The sequence below is a fragment of the Lineus longissimus genome, chromosome 3, assembly GCF_910592395.1.
Source record: "Lineus longissimus chromosome 3, tnLinLong1.2, whole genome shotgun sequence".
NCBI lineage: Eukaryota > Metazoa > Nemertea > Pilidiophora > Heteronemertea > Lineidae > Lineus > Lineus longissimus.
The window spans coordinates 13,663,676-13,687,413 of NC_088310.1; the positions used below are offsets into that span (position 1 = coordinate 13,663,676).

Genomic DNA, 23,738 nt, shown 5'->3' on the forward strand with positions numbered 1-23,738 from the left:
ATATGTTAAAAATAAAAAGTGGTCCTTAACTTTCTTTGATGAGTATATTAAAGACTCTTTAAAATATTAAGTGCCACTAACAGTGAAATGAGCAGGATCACCTTGAAAAGTAGGTCACAAATCAAAACCTGGATGATGTTATGGAAAGTTATCAGATACACCAGCCATAAAATTAGAGTCACTCTTGCAGCAGCTAAAGGCTTTGAGATGGCAAAGTTATTATTTCCAAGATGGCCGCCTCCAAAATTAGAAGGATTGCAAGTAGAGACATTTATCCTAACTTGGAATAAAGACAAATAAAAGCATCGGAAAGCGTGCATAACCCCTCAGTCCACACACGCTGAAGGTGACATGATGGTAAAGTTAGCTTAGTGAACTACGCACATCATTCATGAGATATAGCTGAAATTTAGCTGAAAAAGGGACCTATTTGGCTGATGAGCAAAAGTGCCAAAAGGCACACTGGCACCATAAGACCTTCCAACCAGCCAAAGATGAAAAGCCTAGACTCAGAAGTTACGGACATATGCTCCGGGAAAAAATTACGGTCAATTTACACTACCTTGAAAAGTAGGTCAAATCAAAAACCTGGGTATTACCCCATGTAGTCTCATGAGCAGTGTCCACAGTAAAAATTACATGATTTTAGCCAGCATAATTCAAGAGATGTAGCCAAAAGTGTTTTTTTACATGAAGCGCCCCCTGGGGCCAAGTGTAGTTCGAAAATCACCAAAACTGGCAAAAGGCACAATGGCATCATGAGACCTTCAAACTTCCCACAGATGAAAAGCCTAGCCTCAATAGCTATGGAGATATGCTCCGAAAAACCAATTCCGGTCAATTTAGGCTATTTGACCCCTATGACCTTGAGAATTAGGTCAAATCAACCCGGGTATTATGTGATGTAGTCTTATGAGCAGTATCTACAGTTAAAACTTCCATTAATTTGGCAGGAATAATTCATGAGATATAGCCAAAAATAGTTTTTTACATAAAGCGCCCCCTGGGGCCGAGCGTGGTTTGCAAAATCGTCACAACTGCCAAAAGGCACAATGACACCAAAAGACCTTCAAACCACCCAGAGGTGAATTGCCTAGCATTTATGGTTACAGAGAAAGCCTGCGGAAACGAGGTAAACAGACTTACGGACAGGAGGACGTCCCACCCAACGATGGACCGACGGACAGACGGTGCCCGCCTCGACAATAACTCTCTAGCCTTTATGGGCTGCAAACTTGTACGATATACTATGTTCCTACCCATGAGGTATCCCATAAAAATTTCAGGAAGCTCTGACCTGAATGCCCCCCCCCCCCCCGTGGCCATACCATAGGTCAAAACACACAAACATCGAACTCAAATTTACTAGTCATCTGTTCCTACTACCAAAACGAATGGCCAGGGGCCATTGTGCTCATGGTATAGATAATTAATAGACAATTCATGCTGGTTGTCTCCAACTTTCAATGATGTCTGTGCAGTGGTTTTTGCTGAAACACTTTATAGTTGAAAGTGGTAGAGAAAAAAACCCAAGTAAAACAATACTGACCGGGCCACTAAGAGGTGGGCCCCTGTGGGCCAAGTCGAGAATCAAATCAGACCGAAATTCAGTTTCAGAGATAATCTGACGTAGGGAATCAAGTGTGCTAAATTTCAAGTTCAAAGCATTAGCGGTTAAAAAATGTGCTCTAGTTACACTGAATGGCCAATTTACGCTATATGATCTCTGCGACCTTGAAAAGTAGGTCAAATCAAAAACCCGTACGATATGTGAGGTATCCATGCTAGGAATACCTACCATAATTTTTGTAATCAAAAACGAGTCACTAATAAGCGAGATATCACACTTTTTAAGTTTTCACTTTTGGCCCCTGGTGGCCAAGTGAAGAATCAGATCAGACAGAAAGTCAGTGTCGAAGGTCACCTGACCTGAGGGGTCCTGTGTACTAAGTTTCAAGTTCATAGCCCCTGTGGTTAAGACATGTGCCACTGTTTTTGAAACAGGATACAGACGACGACGATGATGCCGGACACGGCGGTATTGTATAGACTCCCCTACAGTGAGCCAACAACTTGAACAAGTAATTTGAAATTTTAGTCAGAGGCTTTAATTACCCAATAGCCAAGGGGTAGTGTTAGCCCCTAAGAGACCATGTTTTAGATAAAGAGCCCTGAATTACAGGTAATTTGGCGGGAAAGGGGGCAACAATTTCCCAATTTTACCTTAGTTCATTGGGGGTTGGAAATTCCTTACCTTTTGTATGCTTTTGAAAATTTCATAATTATGCATGAACCCTCATAGTTAAAGCTGACAGATCAAATATACACCCAAAATGACTTGGAAATGTTAGTAATGTACATATTGGATCTTCTACTGCATATACTTACCTAACTCACCAGAATGGCTGGAAATTGCAGAACGACATTGCATCTGCTTACTGCATTTTGACTGGAACGCCTTGGCAACTGTGATGTAGGTTTTGAATAATGCTGGTTTATGCCCTTCTGGTATCATTCGAGGGTAATTGGGATAAAACTGTAAGGACTTTCGACTATTCAGAATGGCATTGTGGATACACTTCTTTGAGTACAGACTTTTCTTGTAAATCTGGAGGAGACATAGAAAAAGATAATGCAGAAAAAAAGTTTTTCACATAGATTTACAATGAAATGGTCATGGGACCATGTGCTCACCTCGGGTAATGTTAATGCATGTCATTTGCAGTGGATATGGGGAGAAGAGTTTTGGTCATTGATGTCAATTTTGCGATCTTAGAGGAAGTGGTGTGGTAGTGCAGCTTTCATTGAGAATTTAAAGGTTTTATTGAATTTTCATGATGGCCACCTGGCAACAATATTGTTTATGAGATTCAGGGTTATTGTAGAGTGTACATGTACATGTCACATGGAAATTGGTTAAGATGCGTTCAACAGCTAAGGAGTAATGGGACTTCGTTGAATTTTCAAGATGGCAGCGGCCATCCCTCACCGAAAGGCAGTGCACTGAAAATGACTGCATCACACTGCTTTTGACTGAAACCCCCACTGCATATGACTGTCTTAGGCATATCATTTTTTCTTAATGTTTTAAAACCACTGATTTTGACTGAAAGACCACTGCAAAGCACTGCCACTTGCATATCATTATGAACGACATATTTCAAAAACACTGCCTATGACTGAAAGACCACTGATTTCCACTTCTCCAACTCTGATCGAAACCGGCGTGGCATTTTCAACATGACTGAAAACCACTGCTTTATGACTAGTGAGATTAAGACTTGATGGCAGTGTAAAGCAGTGGTAATTGCAGTCAAATTCAGTGTTAAATATCGCCCATAATGCAACCTGAGACAGGAAGCTAGTAAGTTTGAATTTGATAGTCAAACATTCAAGAAATCATGGTACCTCTTCATATTTCTCGATATTTACCCGAATTTCAATATGAGAAGAGGGGAGTTTTAGTCAGTTTGAATTGGAACACATAAGGAGCCAAATGAATGCAAAAAGGGTAATCTCGACAGACACTGAAGTTGTATTTTCAGCAAATCAAGAAGCCTGTATATAGGCCCTATAGGTGTTGTAAAGCATGCATACACTGCAAGATATCTGCATGTATCTTCATGCATCTACTGTAGGCCCTATAGGTGTTAATTGTAATGTATGCATAGACTGCAAATTATCTGCATGGGAGCTCAATACACATCAATCAGTAGATCATTATTCTACAGGCTGCGTGCAGTTACTTTATTTGGACGTCAATTTGATCTAGCTTCAATCCCTGACATCACTGACAGTAGCTATGTGCCATGTGTCGTTTCAATTGTCTAGTAACCCCATCTGACCACTGTCATTATGACAAAGTTTGCAATGACGTAGGTCAAGGACGTGAATTTGTCATCTTTTTACTGTGTCACGTCATCATACAATGGCGATGTCCTCTATTTGTGCAGATGACGTCATCACTGCCATATTGGACGCAAACACACCGTCTAAAATAGGACAGCAAAAGTAACAGTTCGCTAGAAGTTTTTGCTTTTTCGAACAATTTCTTTGGTTGTCATCAGCACAGGGGGGTCACGTCCCCCAAACCTTTCTCGGCATCCGTGCCTGCATGCCATTAAATAAATTATTCATATTAACACTGAAAATGACTGCTCCCTCCAAGAGGTTCTGGAAATGGCAGTCAAAATCAGTGGTGTTTCAGTGTGGATTCAGTGTGCTGCGAAATATTTAAATTAACACTGAACCCCACTGCCAGCCCAGTGCATGATGCATAGTGGGGAGTCATTTTCAGTGTCAAAAGCAGTGGAAATCAGTCAGCCTAAATATTTAAATGAGCACTGCTTTTGACTGCCTTACCACTGATTTTGACTGTCTTACCACTGCTTATGACTCCCTAACCTCTATTTTTGATTGCTGTATAACTGTATGCTTTGGTATTGCGTGACTGAACAAGAGGCCCAAGGGCCTGGCGCTCAGCTGAAATGGATAGGTGAAGGCAAGGGTCAAGTGTGTGTCGGTACCGTTATGAGGCAACGAAGAAGATAAAGAGTTGGTTAACAAAATGAACTTTATTGGTGCGGCAGATATTTGATGCCTTTCGGCAGATATTTGAAGCGCCTTGCGGCAGATATTTGTTGCCTTGCGGCAGATATTTGATAACGCTCTCCAGGAATGGAAAGCAGTAAAACGAGTAAGCACACCTTACTCTGAATGTGGGAACAGCAAGTGCTTTCCTGGACTTGAAATGTGCCAACGACTCCTCTTGCAATAACCAACAACAGTTAATCTGTAAAAAAAGAGAAGAGAAATTAACACTGACTGAATAAAAAAGGGTGACATAGACGGGGAAATGTACACCACCGGATACAGTCTGTGCTTGATCAGGCATCGGTCAGATGATATCCTGAACAAGGCATCTATGGAAGCAAATCCAGAAAGAGACTTAACCTTCGAAGGGCACACTTATCACTCAGTGAAAAGTCAGTCCTGGGGGTTGTTTTCCAATTCAAAATAAAAGTGTAACCTCTTTGAATTAGTCTCACAGACTGAACCATAACACTCAACAGCCAACCGTGCCCACATGATGTGAGCCGTGAGCGAGTGGTGTACCGGGTACTACATTTTGAAAATTGTCTATCGTCTACGACATGTGACAGAACAGGATCTAGTGGACTTAATGATGAGGTACTATCAAATAAGGTGTCCATCAAATGAATCATGAGGGCCTGTTGAGTTATACTCTAAGCGTGCACAGCGCAGTGTACAGACAGTACAGGATTGCCAACCAAAAACATGAGCATTGCTGCGTAAGGAAACTGCAGTGGAATTCATACTACGATGTCATAATGTGACTATCAAAATAATTGTAAACAAACGTAAATCATAAATGGTGAGATATGTTGCAAAATTGCCAACCACAACAACTCCGGGACCGTCCCAAAATGGCCGACGGCGAATTCTCCGGTCGCTAGCGCAGTCCATAAACAAGCATCAATTTTACCAACTTTGGGTGCAAGTTTGGTCATAAAAGTTACAGAACTGTTAGAAATACATCTAAACAACATATATATACAGTTAAAAGTGCATAAAAATCCTGTTTCAACCTCCGGGCGCTACCTTTTTTCTCCGCCACACGCCGGGCCCTACCGGTCGTTATTTAGTGCGACCGCCACCAGAGTGTTTATCACGATCTTTCGCCGTTTTAATTCGCGTTTTAGGTAGATTAATCAATTATTACATGCATACATTATATATCACCGAAATGATAATTCCGTAGGCTATTTGAAACTAAGTTCAGATATCATTTTCGATCTTTGAATTGAATTTAGGCGAGTGATTTTTGACACCCGGTCGACATATCAGGAAAATTCACGCGAGATCGCTTGCATCATCGGCACGTTTGAAAACCGAATTTCACAAATTCCACAAATATTTATAACATACCATATGTATCACCACAAAGGTAACTCTCTAGACTATTTGAAACCAAATTCAGATACTTATTTTCACAAAAATTCGAAGCTATGCAAGCGATTTTTCAGTGGTAGAGATCGACGGAAACAAATTTCTCGCTCTAAAATGACATGAGACGAGCACCAACTTCCGCTAATTTGTTCACAAAATTTCCGGAATATTATAAAAAACTATTGATAAATCTGAATTATATAGACTCTTTTCAGTACCTAAACAAATTTCAGGTACATGGTCATGTTGATTAAAAGAGTATCAACCGATTGAACATGAGAAAGTTCACTCACCTTCATTGAAGCAGCGACTACCGCCATTTTTAAATGGTGGCATCTCTTCTATCGATCGGCCAATCAGCGGCACTGCTTGCAAAAAGTTAAGCCACCGCCAAATTTGAAATCGCCAAAATTCAGGCAATGTGCCTGCAGCGCCAACTGGCGGTGAAAACTATATTAATTCCATTAAAAGTAAAAAATGAAAAAATATTTAAAAATATTCAGCCACATTTGAAAACAATATTTGCTCTGTGGACCGAGGTAAAAAGGGAAAGAAATCTAAACGCGAAATGACCTCATTCTCTTAATACAGGTCGGATCGCGCCGATTTTTCGTTTTTTGAGTTCACCTTGGGCAACTCCTAATTTAGCACCGTCAACGAAGTGGCTAGGCCTTCCCGGTCAGAAATGTCCAATTTTGTCCACAGATGGGTCCCTAGATGGATGGATTGCAGGACGGACACCATTTGAACAGCTATACTACTAGCTCCGCTGACTTTGTCAGCTGAGCTAAAAACACTCCCTGCTTTCCACTGATTTCAACACTGCCATAAAAATGTGAGGTAACACTGCAACCTGACTGAATCCTGACTGATATCACACTGCTTTTCGGTGAGGGATATTTGTCACCGGGTTTGACTGAAAAATGAGGATATTGTTAAGAGTACATAGATACATATGGCATGCCAAAGCGGAATTTATTCAGGACAAATTTTTTACATCAGGACTGAATTTTTACGCCAGAATCACGCTACAAATTGCGAAATTGTACAAGAATTTATCTCCGGACAAAGATTTTACAAAACCAGGTAAAATATTCCTATCCATGTATTTAATTTTTTTTCCCTTCAGAATAATTTATTTTCACATTTTAAAAAAAAATTTTCAGGACGAAAAATACGGCAGGACTTTTTTCCTTTAGAATTTTTTCGACGCCAGGCCTCACGTGACTCCTGGCAGAACACACTTGACCACTTAAACCGATGATGTCATATATCATATTTTTCGCAACTCACGAACTTTTCTATAGTTTGGCAATTTTGCTATATGCAGCAATGGCGTCCAACTCCATGAATTTCGACAAATGAGGTATCATCATATTTCTCTTAACCGTAATGTGTAATCAAATCGGCATTAAACCCTTGTACTTACTTACTTTTAATGATAAAACACCACCAAACTCAGCCAAGCCACTGCATATTGGACAAGCAATTAGGCGAATATGGGTCGTCGTCTTGGCCAGGACTCTGAGATACCACAACATGGGAAGGAATATGTCGGATCGCTGCGAGTAGTGGACGCAAACATTTTTACAACAGTAGTGTTGTGATCTGTGAATTATGTTGGACTGTGTCTTTGGGCAATAGTGGCCGCTTGTTAGTCTTAAAACGTAAGACGATAAAAGAAACAAGAGGCCCAAGGGCCTGGCGCTCAGCTGAGTTGTTGCTGCGTTGTTCGTATATATTACATTACTCGTCAAACTCTACTAAACTAAGGACTCAAAGCCTAAGGATATTAGCTTCTGGATGTGTAACAGTGAATTACGGTAGACTGGCGCAATCTACTTCAAGCAAGCTCCACCCTTGCAATGTGTGCGCAAACAGATAACCTAACCTATATTGGACCATCAATTCTACACACAGCAACATGATTCATCCTCAGCTGTTACCATGATGATGATGATGATGATCCTTTTCGCAAATTGGTCGTCTTCTGTCTTTCTTCCATACTTCAGTGCCACCGGATGTAGTCTGCCCTTGTGGAGGGATCCTTTCAGCACCGGGACACAAGAATCCATGCGAATTGAATCACATGGAGAGACTAGCCCAATCACCCGCTTTTGGCTGGGTAGAAATAGGTAAATCTCGCAGACTGGACCTTAAACTCTACTGCCGACGTGTGAGGCCGGTCTGACAGATGAGTAAGTGGGGTCCACCTAATGCAGAAGGCACCAGTTTCCCTAACTAAAAGGGTAACATTAACAAAATGCTCTACCCAACTCTATTATTGCCTAAAGGCCTGTGTACACTAGTAAAATATTAGCAACATTTTTACATTTCCAGTTGCAACAAATGTTGCAAAAATGTTGCGTAGTGTGTACAGAGCAAAACGCGTCTTACAACACGTTGTAAAATTGTTGCAAATTAAATGCAATGCAATTCTTTGTTGCATGTTGTAAAAATGTTGCAAACTCTTCAGCCAATCAGAAATAGGATTTGCGTCATGTGATCTACCGGAGTTCATGTGACTTGAACAAGAAGCAGGTATAGCAACTCTCAAGTGAGTGTCTTGCTTCGTAGGGTGATGAAACCTTTTCTAGAAGTTTTTGTGTGACGGCTTGTCAGTCAGCCGCAACTCCTTTAGGCTGCGTATCCATAGGCTGTTCCGTGCCCTGCACAACATTCCCTTTTTACCGCCTGGCGCGCCACACGGACAATGAACCTTCGTTGGTGTTATTGATCATTCCCATAGGTTATGCCGTGTCACATTGCGGGCATATATGCACTGTGGATTGGGAATATAGGCCCATATTGGGATTGAACATGTCCATTCTTTTGCGAGTGAACAACACGGAAGCAATGTCTGAGGCGAAATTAATTCAAGAGGTTCATCAACGGGAACTACTCTGGGATCCCGAAACTGATGATTATCATAACAAGCACGAACCTGTAATTTGTTGCTTAAAAGTCAGGTTTTATATACATGTACATGTCAATTTGATGTTGCAAGTGAAAATACAAGTTACTTGTATTTTCATTTTCAATATTCATAAGAAATTGTCTTCTGAAATAATGACAGCGTGCGGATAAACGCGATTGACCGCTGCGAAATGAGGACTACAAAGGCCTACATGACCAAAAAGGAATATCCAATGGAGACTCGGGGCATAGTGCCAGGTCACAAGGCTGTTACGCCATAACGCCACACTACACAAGGGCATACCCTATGGATACGCGGCCTTAACAGGCAGTGGTATGCCCCATCATCCACCCTCATTTTGATCCAGGGCCTGGTCCATATTCTCTTTGGTTATTTCGCCGCCTCTTCCGTCTCTCAACAATGACAGCTAAAATTGCTGCAGAAGCACTCAAAACACATCTTCTCTCCTTGGAATCATCCATTTTCCCTCCAAAATACCTATTTCCCTTTGTTCCCACTAAAAAGTTTGCAACAATTTACCAACATGTTGTAAAAATGTTGCTAATTTGTTGCAATTTTGTTGCTAGTGAACACAGGGCCTTGAAGGGCTTGTTGTAAAAATGTTGGTAAAATGTTGGTAAAATGTTGGTAAAATGTTGGTAAAATGTTGGTAAAATGTTGGTAAAATGTTGGTAATATTTTACTAGTGTACACCCTGCTTAAGCCAAGTGAAACTCTTAACAAACCTTAGCAGAATGCCACCATTGAAATGTTGATAATAATGATAGCAAGTAAAAACTTTAAACAGATAGACTTGATTTTTTTAACCAACTGCCACATGCGGTTTTCTTTATTTAGTAAATTTTGAGGTAAGTATTACAGAATGAAATACTTGAATACTAGAATTGCCTGGCTCTTCTGATGATTGCACTGGTGAACACCGAAGTCGATGGGATGTGCAAAGTCATAGCTCGATCCTCTCTCTTGGTCATCTTTGAGATGTAGTCACCAAATATGTTCAAATGCAGCTGCAGATCATTCCTGTCCTGCAAAACATGATGAGGAGATAACATTTTAATTTTGATAGAATAGGTAAGCTAGCCAAGTTTTATATCAAATACAAGGCCAACAACAACTGATAAGGCGCTAGGGCCGAGTGATCAAGGAAGTTCATTGATATGATTGGGAATACATTGTGATAAGAGTGATGAATCGGCCCCGTTTGAAGCATTGTGCTATGTACAGTGTGCAAGTGTCAGTGTGTATCATATCGCATTTACTGTTTGTTGACATTTCAAATCGCTGGCGTCGATCCTCAATTACACTGTTTATGTACATTGGCAACCTTACCCGATGATATCAGAACGATGTTTATTATTGTCTTGTTTATTCACATTAGTTCTGCTATGTGACAAGAGTTATTTGTTGAGAAATCCATGATTTTAAGCCGGACTTTGACATCGTTTCTCAGACCAACCAAGCTGCATTTCGCAGATCGTTTTTCAACGATCGTCGACGAACTATTTCAAATTAATCACATCCAATTAAACAATCCAAGCCTTCCCTAATGTCATCAACATGCAATAACACAAGCAGCCAAATATTATCGCCTATGAAATTGTGAATTTAATGAGAACTTACCTCTGAATTGACAGAACGCGATCTATTCCATAGCATGGTCTCCTTACGTCTGAACTGCGCAGACTCGAGACGTGACGTTCGCTGCATGTGTGATTGGACGTGGGATAACTCGCGCGAAATTTAAAATGCTCTTCTTGGGGGGTGCTCACTAAATTGCGCCAGTAACACCACCTGGTGAGAAATTCATGAACTACGCCTATTGATAATGAAAGAGAAAGCTTTGCTCTATAAAATTAGATTTGATTCATGATCCCCAACTGAGAAATCAGCTGCTGGAAAAGTTTTTGGAAAATTTCGCTTGGTGCCACCTAGTGGCCAAACCGCTCATCCTGCCGGACCCACATTTGGTCTATTCAGGAGTCCTGAAGGGTCTCAACGCCTCAGAGGGAAAATCTATCGCCTATCCGCCATAGTTTTGAAACGTGCCTGTTTAACGGACAGACAGACAGACAGACAGACAGACAGACAGACAGACAGACGGACACTCATTCTACCATTTACTCATATGAATAGCTCAGCTTTTCAGCTGAGCTAAAAAATACTTCAAAGAAGCTTCTTTTACCGTCTTAACTCTCTCATCAGCAGCCATTAGTCAGAAAAGACGTAGTCGAATCGAGTACGTAATAAACACAGTGCATGCGCTTAAACCATAACATGAATTGCTTTTAAAACACTACCATGTTAACAAGTACCCTTTGCGATTGATGAAAAACATATTTTAAAGCCAAATCCATAGACGGAAATTGGTTAAAATCTCAAGTGAATTTGGGGGCCGTTTCGAAACCAACTTGATTTCGAAGACAGCTCGTTTCAGACAGTCTAAAAATAGGTTTAGAGATTACATCTCCTCGCGAAAACATGTCATTGCATGTTACATGTGTAAACCGCTGACAACAACGGCGACATTTTGTGCAAAATGGCGCACTTTTTAACATCATCAAAATTGCCGTGACGAAAAAAGAGAATCAAGATATATTTTTTTATCTTTCTGAAATTACAAAAGAATCTTATCAATCACCAATGGAATGACCCTATTGAGAAATTTGATATAATTTTTGTTTTTATTCAATCGTTATCGGTCACCTCCGCACATATTGCTGCCAGGGGTGAAAGACTTTGGTAAAGAACGACTCTCTGGTGTGGAGATTGATTACCGCACGTGACAATAATTTTGACGGTGGAAGATGCCGGCTTTGCGATTTTCTCATCAATAATGTCTAAACATGACTTTATTTCTTAGTTGATTTCGAATTTGGTGCATATAAACACTGAACAGCTACATAAAGAATACATTAATTTGGTAGATTCTGTGGATACATGTTCACTTTTTATAACATTTGCACATAGTCGTAGCATTTTTCCGGGTTCTTTGATATGCAAATGTACATTTCCACATGCTTTCATCTACGCGGTATTGCTGATATCCTTGCATCGACGTATATATGGCGTAAATCCGATTGTCTTAGCTAATATACGTCTATGGTTTATTCGACTAGCTGCTTGGATAGCTGCTTCTTGTTTGCTTGTAGTTGTAGCGGTTGAAAGTATTGCGCAGTGGCGACAGGGGGATGAGAAACTTGAATATTTTATTCTTAGAACCACGTTTGCTGGGAAGTGCAAACTTTGAAGGCCTCTAGCTCCTGAATGGTGCAAGATATCGAATGAAACGGCCAGGGGCCATTGTGCTCACCGTAAGTATTTTTAGTAGACAGTTACAGAAAGTGCTACATTATGACAATGGTGAATATATTTTTAACTTTGACCTCAGTGACCCTGACAGGTAGGTCAAATAACAAACCAGGGTGATATGTGATGTAGACACATCCACCTGACCATAACAATTTCATCACTCGTTACACTACAGCAATCGGCAAAAAACGATTTCCAAGATGGCCGCCTAATTAAATCTATGGCACCAAATAAATCAAAAAATGAAGAAAATGTAAGATAGAACTCAGAAAAGAAAAAAGGAAAAGACGAAAAATTAAAATATTTTTGGCTGTCCTTGACCGGGGTTTGAACTCACGACCTTTGGATTGCCACACTACGAGGAAAAATCCACAAAACATGCAATTTCGGCCATATTTGAATTCCGATCTGGCTGAAACTTGGCATAGAAATAGTGGCTTCTTAGATGCATCATTACACAAATTAAAACTCTTTACATTGAACAACGACAAAACGTACCAAGAACGGTAAAGTTTTCAACTTTGACCTCTGTGAACTTGAAAGGTGGGTCAAATCAAAAACCCTTAAGATATGTGATGTATCCTTGCTAGGTGTACCTACCATGAAACTTTTATCAAAAACAAATCAGTAATAAGCGAGAAATCACACTTTTTGAGTTTTGAGTTTGGGCCCCCTGGTGGCCAAGTCAATAATCAGACCGAACCAAAATTCAGTGTAAAAGGTCAACTGACCTAGGGGGTCATTTGTTCAAAGTTTCAAGTTCATTACTGTTGCGGTTGAGAAACGTGCCATAGTTACACTCAAACGGCAAATTTACGCCATTTGACCTCTGCAACCTTAAAAAGTAGGTCAAATCCGAAAAATCGTGCAACATCTGAGGTAACCTTGCTAGGGGTCCCTGCCATAAAAATTTCATCAAAAACAATTTGCTAATAAGCAGGCTATTGCACTTCTACCTTTTTCTGTTTTGGCCCCCTGGTGGCAAAGTCAAGAATCAGATCAGGCTGAAATTCAGCACCAGAGGTTATCTGATATAGGGGGTTATATGTACCAAGTTTCAAGCTCATAGCTTTGGTGGTTGAGAAACGTGCCATATTTACACTCAAACGGCCAATTCACGCCATTTGACCTCTGCGACCTTGAAAAGTAGATCAAATTAAAAACCCGTAAGATATATGATGTATCCTTGCTATGAGTACCTACCACAAAAGTTTTATCGAAAACAAGTCACTAATAAGCGAGATATCACACTTTTTAGATATCCACATTTGGCCCCCTGGTGGCCAAGTAGAGAATCAGATCGGACAGAAATTTAGTGTCACGGGTCATCTGACCTAGGGGGTCATGTGTACAAAGTTTTAAGTTCATAAGCCTAGCGGTTAAAAAACGTGCCACTGTTTTTGAACTAGGATACGACGGACAACTGTTAAGTTCGTTTTTGAGATAGTAAATTTTCAATTTTCATCTATCATTCAAACTGCTGCAGAATGAACAATTTTCAACCGAGACTCTTGCCACTTCGTGACAACATAGCAATCCATCCTATGGTTAAAATCGTCCTAAAATCAAGTGAATACTCATCGCTTATTGTGACGAACTTGGATATCAGTCCGCTAGAGAAACCCGGCCCGAGAACAACCCATTTACCGCCATTTCCTGGACACAGCACACCCTCGCCGTGCCAGGCTAATCATTCCACATTTTAATATGCTCCAATGATTACCCTGGCTCAAAATGTTTAATCACTATTACAAGAAAATTGTAATACTTTATCCAGCAACATTATCGCATTTTCTCTCAATAGAAAATTTCAAAATGTTTGGAAATTGAGATTCCATTAAAAAGATCTGTCATATTCGGTCAATTAATACCCTTTTTTGACAATGTTTGTCTGCACTATTTTGCGAAGGGCTACACACTTCACGGCAGGCGATTTGGATATTGCCTGTTCACTCAGTCTGCAGCCAATCAACAAGCAGCCTGAGATTTGAATATGTTGTGATTTCTTTGACGTGCAAATTGGACACAGCAGACAGGCTAACCACGTGACATGGAGTCTGGAACATGTATAGGTCACGCCTGCTGATTTACAATCATTAACATTCAATTGTAGAAAGAATAAGGCCGCGCCGTCAGCTTGAATATACATACTCCGGATGCTAATTTTTGAGTTACGCTCCGCCACTGACAAGTTGTAAACACATCAGGAAATGGCGATCGCACGCTGACATTTAGCGAAAATTCCCAACTTCCATTGGTGATTATGAAATAATAACAAAACGACACGGATAGATACAGAAGTATGTATCTAATAAGAGTCTTAGTTACGTGATACGCGTGAGATATTTGATTGTCTGTGGTTTTGTTGGGTGCAATAAGCGATTTTATTGGGGCATGTTTTCGTGTGCGTGGTCACGTATACAGAATGGTCTTTTGCACAGCATTCCCGATGGGTCGAAGCCGTTGAGCTAGAACAAATCGATTCACCGCCTACACTTTTACTCCGATATTGCTGAAAATTGGTGACAAAGATGCTTGATGTATTCCGCACAATTCCTAGCAAGCGAATTTCGAAAAAAAATGATTAAAAATGTTTTTTCTAAGTAAAAATGGCCGTTGTTAGGCATGGTTGCTAGGCATATGCTGCCACAGACATTTCCACGGAAAAACTGACAATAAGGGTCTGCACAGCATTAGCGACGACCCAATAGTACATATTGCATTGGAATTGGGGTTACCTGGAGCCCACTGAAAAATCATTGATACCAGGGCGCTGAGTATCAACGTGCATGAACATGCAATATCGTTCATCCACTGTAAATCAACGAGGCATCCTTGACCCTCCGCTGCACGGCGGACAGGGTCGAGGTCACCTGGACTAAGCGAATTGGCAAAACAGAGAAATGGCAAACGGAAACGCAGCGATGATGCGTGACATCATCGTTTTTGTGATCACGTGATTTCTCCTAATAGTAATAACAAAGGACTGAGGTTGTAAAGTAGTAAATATCGGCTTTATACTACTGTTTGAAGGTCAAGAGAACACGTTATACCACTAAAATTTCCAATGCAGAGCTGCCAGCTGGATGAAATATGACTGAACTGATCATCCATGGTATGTAAATATTACAGGAGGCAACAGAATATATCCCTAGTTCAGTATGTTGTATCGGTAGCTTTACAGACAGGAAGTGTCAGAGAGGATGTGACTTCTCCATGGACAACTGTAGTATGTCCAGGCTGGGTTGTACGTGCTGTAAACAAGAATACAAAATGCTGTCTGTAATTGAGAGGTATCCTGATAACAGAGGTCAAAATAAATAGAAATGACCAGTTTGGGACTAACGCTACTGTCTTTTTTTTCATAAGATAGAGATTACAGGAGTCAACAAAATTAACTTAATTGAGAGAAATTGACCTGTCCTGCAGGTGATTGGAATTTACAAAGGGTCGTTTTTCATGACATTGTGCTCTACTGCGTATCCCTAGTGAGTCGATCGGGAACCAATCTATTTTTTACTAGCATTATACCCGTGGCGCAGACAGGTTCCAATGGGCTATATCTTGAATAGATTGAATTGCGATGAAAATCTAATGCAATAAAGGAGCAATATCGAAGAGACAAATTAATCAAACCATTTGTCTACAGACTCGGACCTAGCTGTGGCGTGCTGTATGTGTGCATAAAAAGTATACCAATTGGTCCGATAGAGATGATGAGGCAATGTCAATATGCCTCGTTCCTTAGTCAGCAATATGCCCCTTTTTATACGGAGAAGAAGATGGAGAACTCAGATAGGCCTTCACATGTCGGCTTCCAAATGGCTCGAACCAACTGTACTATCACTACTATAACTTTAAAATGCGTACTCCCCTACATGTAGCAATGTCTCGGGCAAGGCACTTAGTCGACAGGCAAGCTAGAAGTTCAGCACCGTGAGCAGCTCCTTGATAAGGCCATGTCAGGTTCAGCGCGCCTCTTCAGATACATCAAGTATTGAAAGCTGTGGTGAGCACAAGACCATCGTCACCTTAATTTGAAAATCCCTTCATAATCAAGGGCTACTTCTGACTAAAACAGCACCCATAAACAATAGACAACCAATTTGACCCCAGCTCCTAACAGCGGGAAAATCCAAGTCCAGCAACCAAAAGTACCAAAAATACATTTTTCTTTACATTTGAACTGCACACATGCGTTTGTTTATAATTTTATTTCCCGCGCAATCTTGAAAATCAGGTGACCTGCAATCGTGGATTGAAAATAATATTAACCTGGGTTCAGCAGGTCAGCAGGTATACCGACCGTTCCAATCATCCCCCTACAGCCAGCTGTTCAAAAGTAATGTTATTCACCCCACAGGGAGTGCAGGTAATTGATTAAGCACCTGCATAACTTAACAGCAATGGCTCAGCTGACTGTGAGTGGTGAGGAGAATTGACAGTGTCTGATTAAAAATCCCTCATTACTGCTCCGCTGAAGTAAATTTTTGAACAAAACCAAGATGCTGCAACAGGGTAAGGTGTCACCACCATTCATGCAAAATTTCAAGCGATCCAACGCTTCTAAGTGTGACTTTATTCGTCCCACTTCCAGTGTTATTGTATAGATTTAGACCAGCGATGAAGTCATTTCTGGTGATTCCCTACGTTGTCCAACGAGCACTTTTTAAAGTGTGCCATTTGGCATGCATTAGCATGCAATGTATTTCATCAGTGCTGCCTATTGCCGAACAGAATGACGTAGCTCCGTCAATTTTGAATCAATTTTTATGGGAGTAACATTATTGCTTGGAATGTCTACTTTTTACTCATGTAAGAATCGTAGTACTAAAAACTAAAATGCAAACAGAATCATGCCGATTCACTGCACATACTGTGGGAATTCTCCACTTCAAAATAATTCGCGAACAAAGCGTGCACTTCTAATATCGTTTTCACAGAATTGTGGCCAAATGTTCAAGAACTAATTTCTGAAAGTAATCCCTAAATACCTTATGACTACCCATTGAAAGGAACTAGTGATAATATCGCCTAATTGACTTCTTTTTAGCAGAAAATTGGTTACCGTGTTGCAAAATCAATCTCCATCTTTAGACTGGTCACAGTGGGTATGCTGAAATATAGCCTGGTTCCTTGGCCAATTCCATGCGCAGAATACAACTGCGCAACTATACGTCATAGCCCGGGCTTTTGAATCGTCAAAAATTCAGTTAAATGTGCCTGTAGCGCCAACTGGCGGTGAAAACTAAACTAATTCCATTACAAGTAAAAATGAAAAATTATCAAAAAATATTCGCCAGTTGTGAAAACAATATTTCCTCTGTGGACCGAGGTATAAAGGATAAAGTTTAAACTTCCCGTTGACCTCATTCACTTAATGTAGGTCTGATCGCGCTGATTTTTGGTTTCTGAGTTCATCTTGGGTTATGCCTAATTTAGCAGCATCAACGAAGTGCCTAGGCCTTGCGGTTACAAAATGCCCAAAAGTGACACGGAAGCAAGGACAGACACCATTCCCTTAGTAATATTACCAGCTTCGCTGACTTTGTCAGCTGAGCTAAAAAAGGCCTGCCGTATTTTTCGTTCTGAAAATTTGTTTTTTTAAAAAGTTAAAATTAATCATTCTGAAGGGAAAAAAAATACATGGATAGGAATATTTTACCTGCTGTTGTAAAATCTTTGTCCCGAGATAAATTCTTGTACAATTTCGCAATTTGTAGAGTCATTCTGGCATAAAAATTCAGTCCTGATGTACAAAATTTTTCCTGAATAAATTTCGCTTTGGCATGCCATAGATACATAATCACCTGAAATTTGGTTTTAATCTGATCATTAGTTTAAAAGTAATAGGACTTAATTTTAATTTTCAAGATGGTCCCGTAGCAGCCATTTTGGTTATCGGATTCGAAAATCAGGGATGTTGTAGATCGTACATAAATATATAATCACATGAAATTTGGTTGCACTCCGATCATTTGTTTCAGAGTAAAAGGACTTAGAATTTTCAAGATGGCTGCCTGGTGGCCATATTTGATGTCCAAGCGGACCAATTTTTTGGTAAAATAGAGGGTCCCCAGATAAATGTCCACACAAGTTACGAACCTTCTAGCTCAAATAAAAATGCAACGTGCCACCTATCGGAGATTTAGCGAACTTTGACCTCTGTGACCTTGAGTAGTAGGTCAAATCAAAAACCTATACGATATGTAATGCATCCTTGCTAGGAGTATCTACCAAAGAAAATTTCATGAAACTCTGACGAAAATCAAGGGTTCTATTGCATGTTTTATGTTTTTGCATTACGCCCCCTGGTGGCCAAACCAATAATAATATTGGAACAAAATTTGGTGTGAATCGCCCCAGGGCCCATGTGTACCAAGTTCTAAGTCAAGACCTCAACCGGTTACGAAAGGTGCCGTGCTAACATACGCTGCTGGTGGACGACGATGGACGCCATGTCATCGCATAGGATAGCCAAAAATGTACCAGTAGTTAAAAGCAAACTTACAACTACTGAGAAGGTTCAGCACAAAAAATGAAATGAAGTTCTGAAAAGTTATACCACTCTAGAGTGTACAACTGATTTGTCTATAAGTGCTTTACATTATCAATTCCACAGCCCAATTCAGAAACTTTTTCTACATAAACAAAGGAGTGCGGCGTACACTTGTCCATTTTTGGCCAGTTGAAAGTACTAAGTGGCACTGACGGTTCATCCCCATTTCGCCTACACCCATTTTGCCTACACCCATTTCGCCTACTCACCATTTCGCCTATTACCCATTTTGCCTACAAAAAACCGGCAACGAGACATCATGGGTTACGTCGATGCTGTATGAACAAGATATTGTGTCCGGGATGGACCTGTGTGTAGACTGTTCGAGCATTGGACCAAATAATAAACTTCATACTTCATACTTAATTTGTTTTCTTTCTTGATCACGACCCTGTAATGACCATTTCTAAAGCCATTTTCAAATTTCACCATTTACTCGCCTGACTGTCTGGAATGTCATATCCAAATTTCAGATTCACAACCCGAAGCATTATTTGATGGGAGGCGGTCAAACTCTGACAATTTAAATGCAAAAAGGCTTAAAAAATCAATGGTGGTCTTGTCTCAAGAGGCCGGGTTGGAATGATAAAGTATGGTAAAGTTTAACTGGGAAATATGCTATAATATGAAGGAAAAAAACCAAGCTCAACAATTCGTACAATTGTTCAAATGTCCAGCGCACACCACTCTTTTCCTTTTTAGTAGGCGAAATGGTGAGTAGGCGTAATGGTGAGAAGGCGAAATGGTGAGTAGGCGAAATGGTGAATAGGCGAAGTGGGTGTAGGCGAAATGGTGAATAGGCGAAATGGGTGTAGGCGAAATGGGGGTAGGCGGAATGGGGTTAGGCGAAATGGGTAATAGGCGAAATGGGTGTATGCGAAATGGGTGTAGGCGAAATGGGGGTACACCGCACTGACAGAGTCACAATTGAAATCATGACATAATCCAATCACAAGTCGGATGCTCTCCCACTGTGCCACTCTTAGGTGGCATTACACAGTGGGGATGGGGTCCGTTTTGTCCCCCCCCCCCCATATAAATGTGTTCCTTAAGACGCAGGCTTTTTCAATGTTTATGAATACTATTCTGTTCTAAATAATATTTACTGGGACACATTGGTTTTAGTATCCATGTGCAGAGGGATCTTTGGTGATTTTATGAGCCTAGCACCTGTGCCATTTGAAGCGGGGTCTCAAGCCTAAGTTTGGCCTCAATATGCAACATACCTTCCATCTGCCACGCGAGGTTGGCCATATTAGTGCGAGTGTCAATTATGCGGATTCGAATTGTAGACCATATAGCGAAAAAATTGCCGAGATGACACCATGTTTTCAAATCAAAAAAAGAAACTAAATGCATTTGGCTATCTGCTCTTGGTAGTGTCATTCCCAAATCATTCATTTTGAACTGATTTAGGCCCGTTTGAATATCGCACTACTACTACTACTAAGACCCTTGACTTAAAGGGGCACCTGGAGTATAAATAGTGTGGGAGGGGATGATAGCATGCAAATGTCTACCTGTTACTATCATGAAGAGAGCTCCTGGGCTTTTCACAATGTTTTAAAAAAATTCTTTGTCACTATCATACACATTTGAATGAATTTGATATCAGACACTTATGAATAACATAGGAACATGATGTATTAAAATCAACCTGAGAAATCGTCTATGTTATGAGATTATGGAACTTTTTTACACAGCACTGTTGAAAAGCCTTGAAGTTGAATTTACCAGCTTGAATCTGATTGGTTATAGCCCTGGTGATGCATTATTTACAAACATTGAGCACATGGCTAATAATCATGAGTGAGCATGCAGGAAAGAACTAGATATGCTGGAGATCATGCATAGTAAAGAGTTTCCTACCAAAGTGATTTTGGTCTGTTTTCTGTATCCTTTAGTCCATAAGTATATATCCTTATCCTACTGAATTATATATATTTTAATCCTACTGAATAATGTACATTGTATATGATACTAATAATCCAAGTCTATAACTATGTGATGTCACAATCCTACTGAATATTGTTTTGTTTAGATGATCCATGTCTATGATAGGGTAGTCTACTCAATTCTATAATTCTAAAGCATATATATTTGCTAATCCGCATAAGTATTATGATAGATATCCATGGTATCTATGATTGAAACAAGGAGCAAAATCCTAGAATCCTCGAAAATTAAAACTGTCACAAATTTGTCAAAGTGCACTGTAAATTTCAAAATCGTCCAAAACACCTTCTCAAAAAAATAATGTAGTCTATCTATCAGTGCTGCTGAAACCTATTGCCACTTATGGCCCATGTATGGAATCCCTGGCGGATTTGGATAAAGATTTCTCACAGTCTCCAAAACACAATCTGGCATCACTTCACGACATGTCCAAACTATTGATGGGTCATCTGCCATATACTGCTGTTGCATCTGCTGTATTTTGCCAATATAGAGAGGATGGTTCCAGGATCCCCGGTCCTCCATCATTTTCCAAAATTTTTTGTAAAGTTGTTTCCTGATCACATTATTTCCATTTCTGGGTGCTTCATCATTTCCCAGCCATCTTTGTGGATGAGTAGTCACACATGGAGAAGAATTGCAATGTTGGCACATATCTGCCCCTGGCACAGGAGCAATAACTGGTTCGGATAGTTCATGGTCCTCCTCCTGTGGTTGTGGTGGGGGTGGATCAACTACACCACCAGGCACAGGCAAAGGTTCCAGCTCATCATTATCTCCTTGAATATTCCCCTCATTCTGTATATCATCTTGCAGTGCTTGATTCTCCTCATTTGGAGGATGGTCTAATTCAACATAGTCCCAATTATAGAAATTAAAAAAAGCATGTATAGCTTCCCTTTGTTCAGTAGTGAGTGCAAGGGAAACAACCTTAAATTCTTCTGCCATGGTGTGATCTACAATCTACTGACTTGAACCTGGAACAGGCCCGCCAAATTCACTATGAATGGGACAGTCCAAGCGTGGGGGGTGCATGGATGTGTGCATCCACCTATCCAGAATCTCATCACGGTAGTCATAAGTTTTTTTCACCAACACTGGCTTCCCCACTTGTCGCCTTGGTGCCTTGGCATCAAACACAAATTTGACGGAGGTATGGTCACGGTTAACATTCGCGTTCCAGTCGATCAAAGCCAGATTTGTCCTCAGTTTGTAGGACCTCTCTCCAAAGACAATCCTTTTGTCGTGAAATTGGAGGAGGGCGTTGTTGAATGATTCTACGTACAGTGTGTCTTTTGATCCAGCATAATTTTGGGGTCTTTTATATATGTCCAATTTGTAGAGATAGTCTTTTAGCAATTTCTCTGCGACTGTGTCCGTAATCAGTTTCTTCGAGGGCTCGTAATGTTCCTCCTGGCATTGGAATCTTTGCTGCATTTGCTGTGGTTGCCTTGATAATGGTCAATGATATTACCAATCCCAGCTCTCAGTTTCTGTTCATCTGCGTCACAGTTTTTAATGCACCAGTACACATGCGTCTTAATCGACGCAGCTTTGTCAGCTAGCTGTTGATGCCATTTTTTCCCCATGTCCTTTTTTGGGCCTTGCGTTATCTTCCTTACACTCTTGGCAATACCCTTCGTGGTATGCCAGATGTCTTCGGCGTTTCGTGTTTCTTTTCTCTCCTCGGTAACAAACTTTGTTATGCTGTTGTTGTGATCATGACTGTGATAACGTACAGGAACTTGTTGGTCATCGAGTACTTTATAAATCTCTTTCACACCGATCAGCTCATGTCTTTTGTGTCACAGGATCATCCACCGTCTTCGAAATGGTAGCGATGTGGAGCACCTTGTGGCTCTGGTCGCCAAGGCAAACAACATCACTAAATTCGGCATTCTTGCGCCAGCAGTGGCGAGCATCTGTCGAAATATCTATCGCTTCTACACCATTTGCCATTGAAAGGCTACTTTCCATGAGGATAGCATCTTGTTTTGACTCTTCAGCCTGTTGCTGCACAATCGGACAATAAGTGTCCATAAATCTGTTCAGGGTTTCTGATGATAGCACTCCAATATCAGAGCTTTCCACGAATTTGGTGTATTGCACTGGCAGTAGTCCTGATGTAAAAAAGCCATGGGCTAGCCTCGCATTGACTAGAAACTTGCCACCATTCTCAACATGTGGGGAAGAGGTCCAGTGGAGATTGTGCTGCTCCGTTCCTTGGCATGCTAAGGTCAAACAAGCTGTGTGACCATCCCTTCTGAACTCCTTCGTGTGCAGATTGCCCTTGCAATTTAGGGAATGGGTCTGTACCCTGCCAATCAAGTTCCTGATAGAGGACCCGGTACAGACAAAAAGTGGCTGCTTGATATCTTCTCTTGCACAAAGCTGGTAACTGGGTGTTACTTGAGGCACAGTTGTGCTGGTCATTGCTGGTGATGAAGCGTCATCATTTTCATTGTGAGTCGCATTATTTTCCACATAAAAGTCAATCACTTCATTCAGGAATTGATAGTTGGAGACCACAACATATCCCTCCACCAAGTTTTGCTTTTATCCTGTCCATTTTGTTAAAAAAGTTCACCTTTTCTTCATCGTTTGCGCAATAAAAATTCAGTCCTCCTTTCACAAGAGCTTTCTTCATCTCAGTTGCCTCATTTCTCGATCGATTGGTACTTTTTCGTTTCCTTGAATGCTGTTGGCGGTTCTCATCACGGAATCTCTCCAGGCCTAGGTCTACATCCCGGAATGTTCATTTCACTTTCCATTGTTGTCATTTCAACTTCTACTGCAATTTTGAGGGCTTCAGTATAACAGTTATTTAACCTATCTTACCCAGAAATGGTACAGTCCGGCTAATTACCAGTGTCCTGGCACAGCCTGATGCAACAGGATGAGAATAAATAACTTCAGATAGCAAGTTTATAAGTATCCCCTGGCAACTGACTTCTGTAAATTTGTAATGTGATTTTATTGCTTCTTGTCCAATTTTAAGAAAATTAG

The 23,738-nt window shown here is 40.6% G+C and overlaps 1 protein-coding gene and 1 long non-coding RNA gene across 2 annotated transcripts in view; both read right to left on the bottom strand.

The window, feature by feature from the left end:
• Nucleotides 1-23,738, bottom strand: part of LOC135484794 (uncharacterized) — a 266,119-nt gene that overhangs the window by 110,313 nt on the left and 132,068 nt on the right. Inside the window, exon 11 of the mRNA XM_064766477.1 lies at nucleotides 2,389-2,608. Within this exon, the coding sequence (XP_064622547.1) occupies nucleotides 2,389-2,608 (220 nt within the window). The remainder of the gene's footprint in view (nucleotides 1-2,388; nucleotides 2,609-23,738) is intronic.
• On the bottom strand, nucleotides 9,702-11,010 carry LOC135484937 (uncharacterized). The gene is made up of 2 exons (XR_010446497.1): nucleotides 10,529-11,010; nucleotides 9,702-9,933 (listed from the first exon to the last, which is right to left on the bottom strand). It is a non-coding gene; the product is annotated as an uncharacterized LOC135484937 (long non-coding RNA).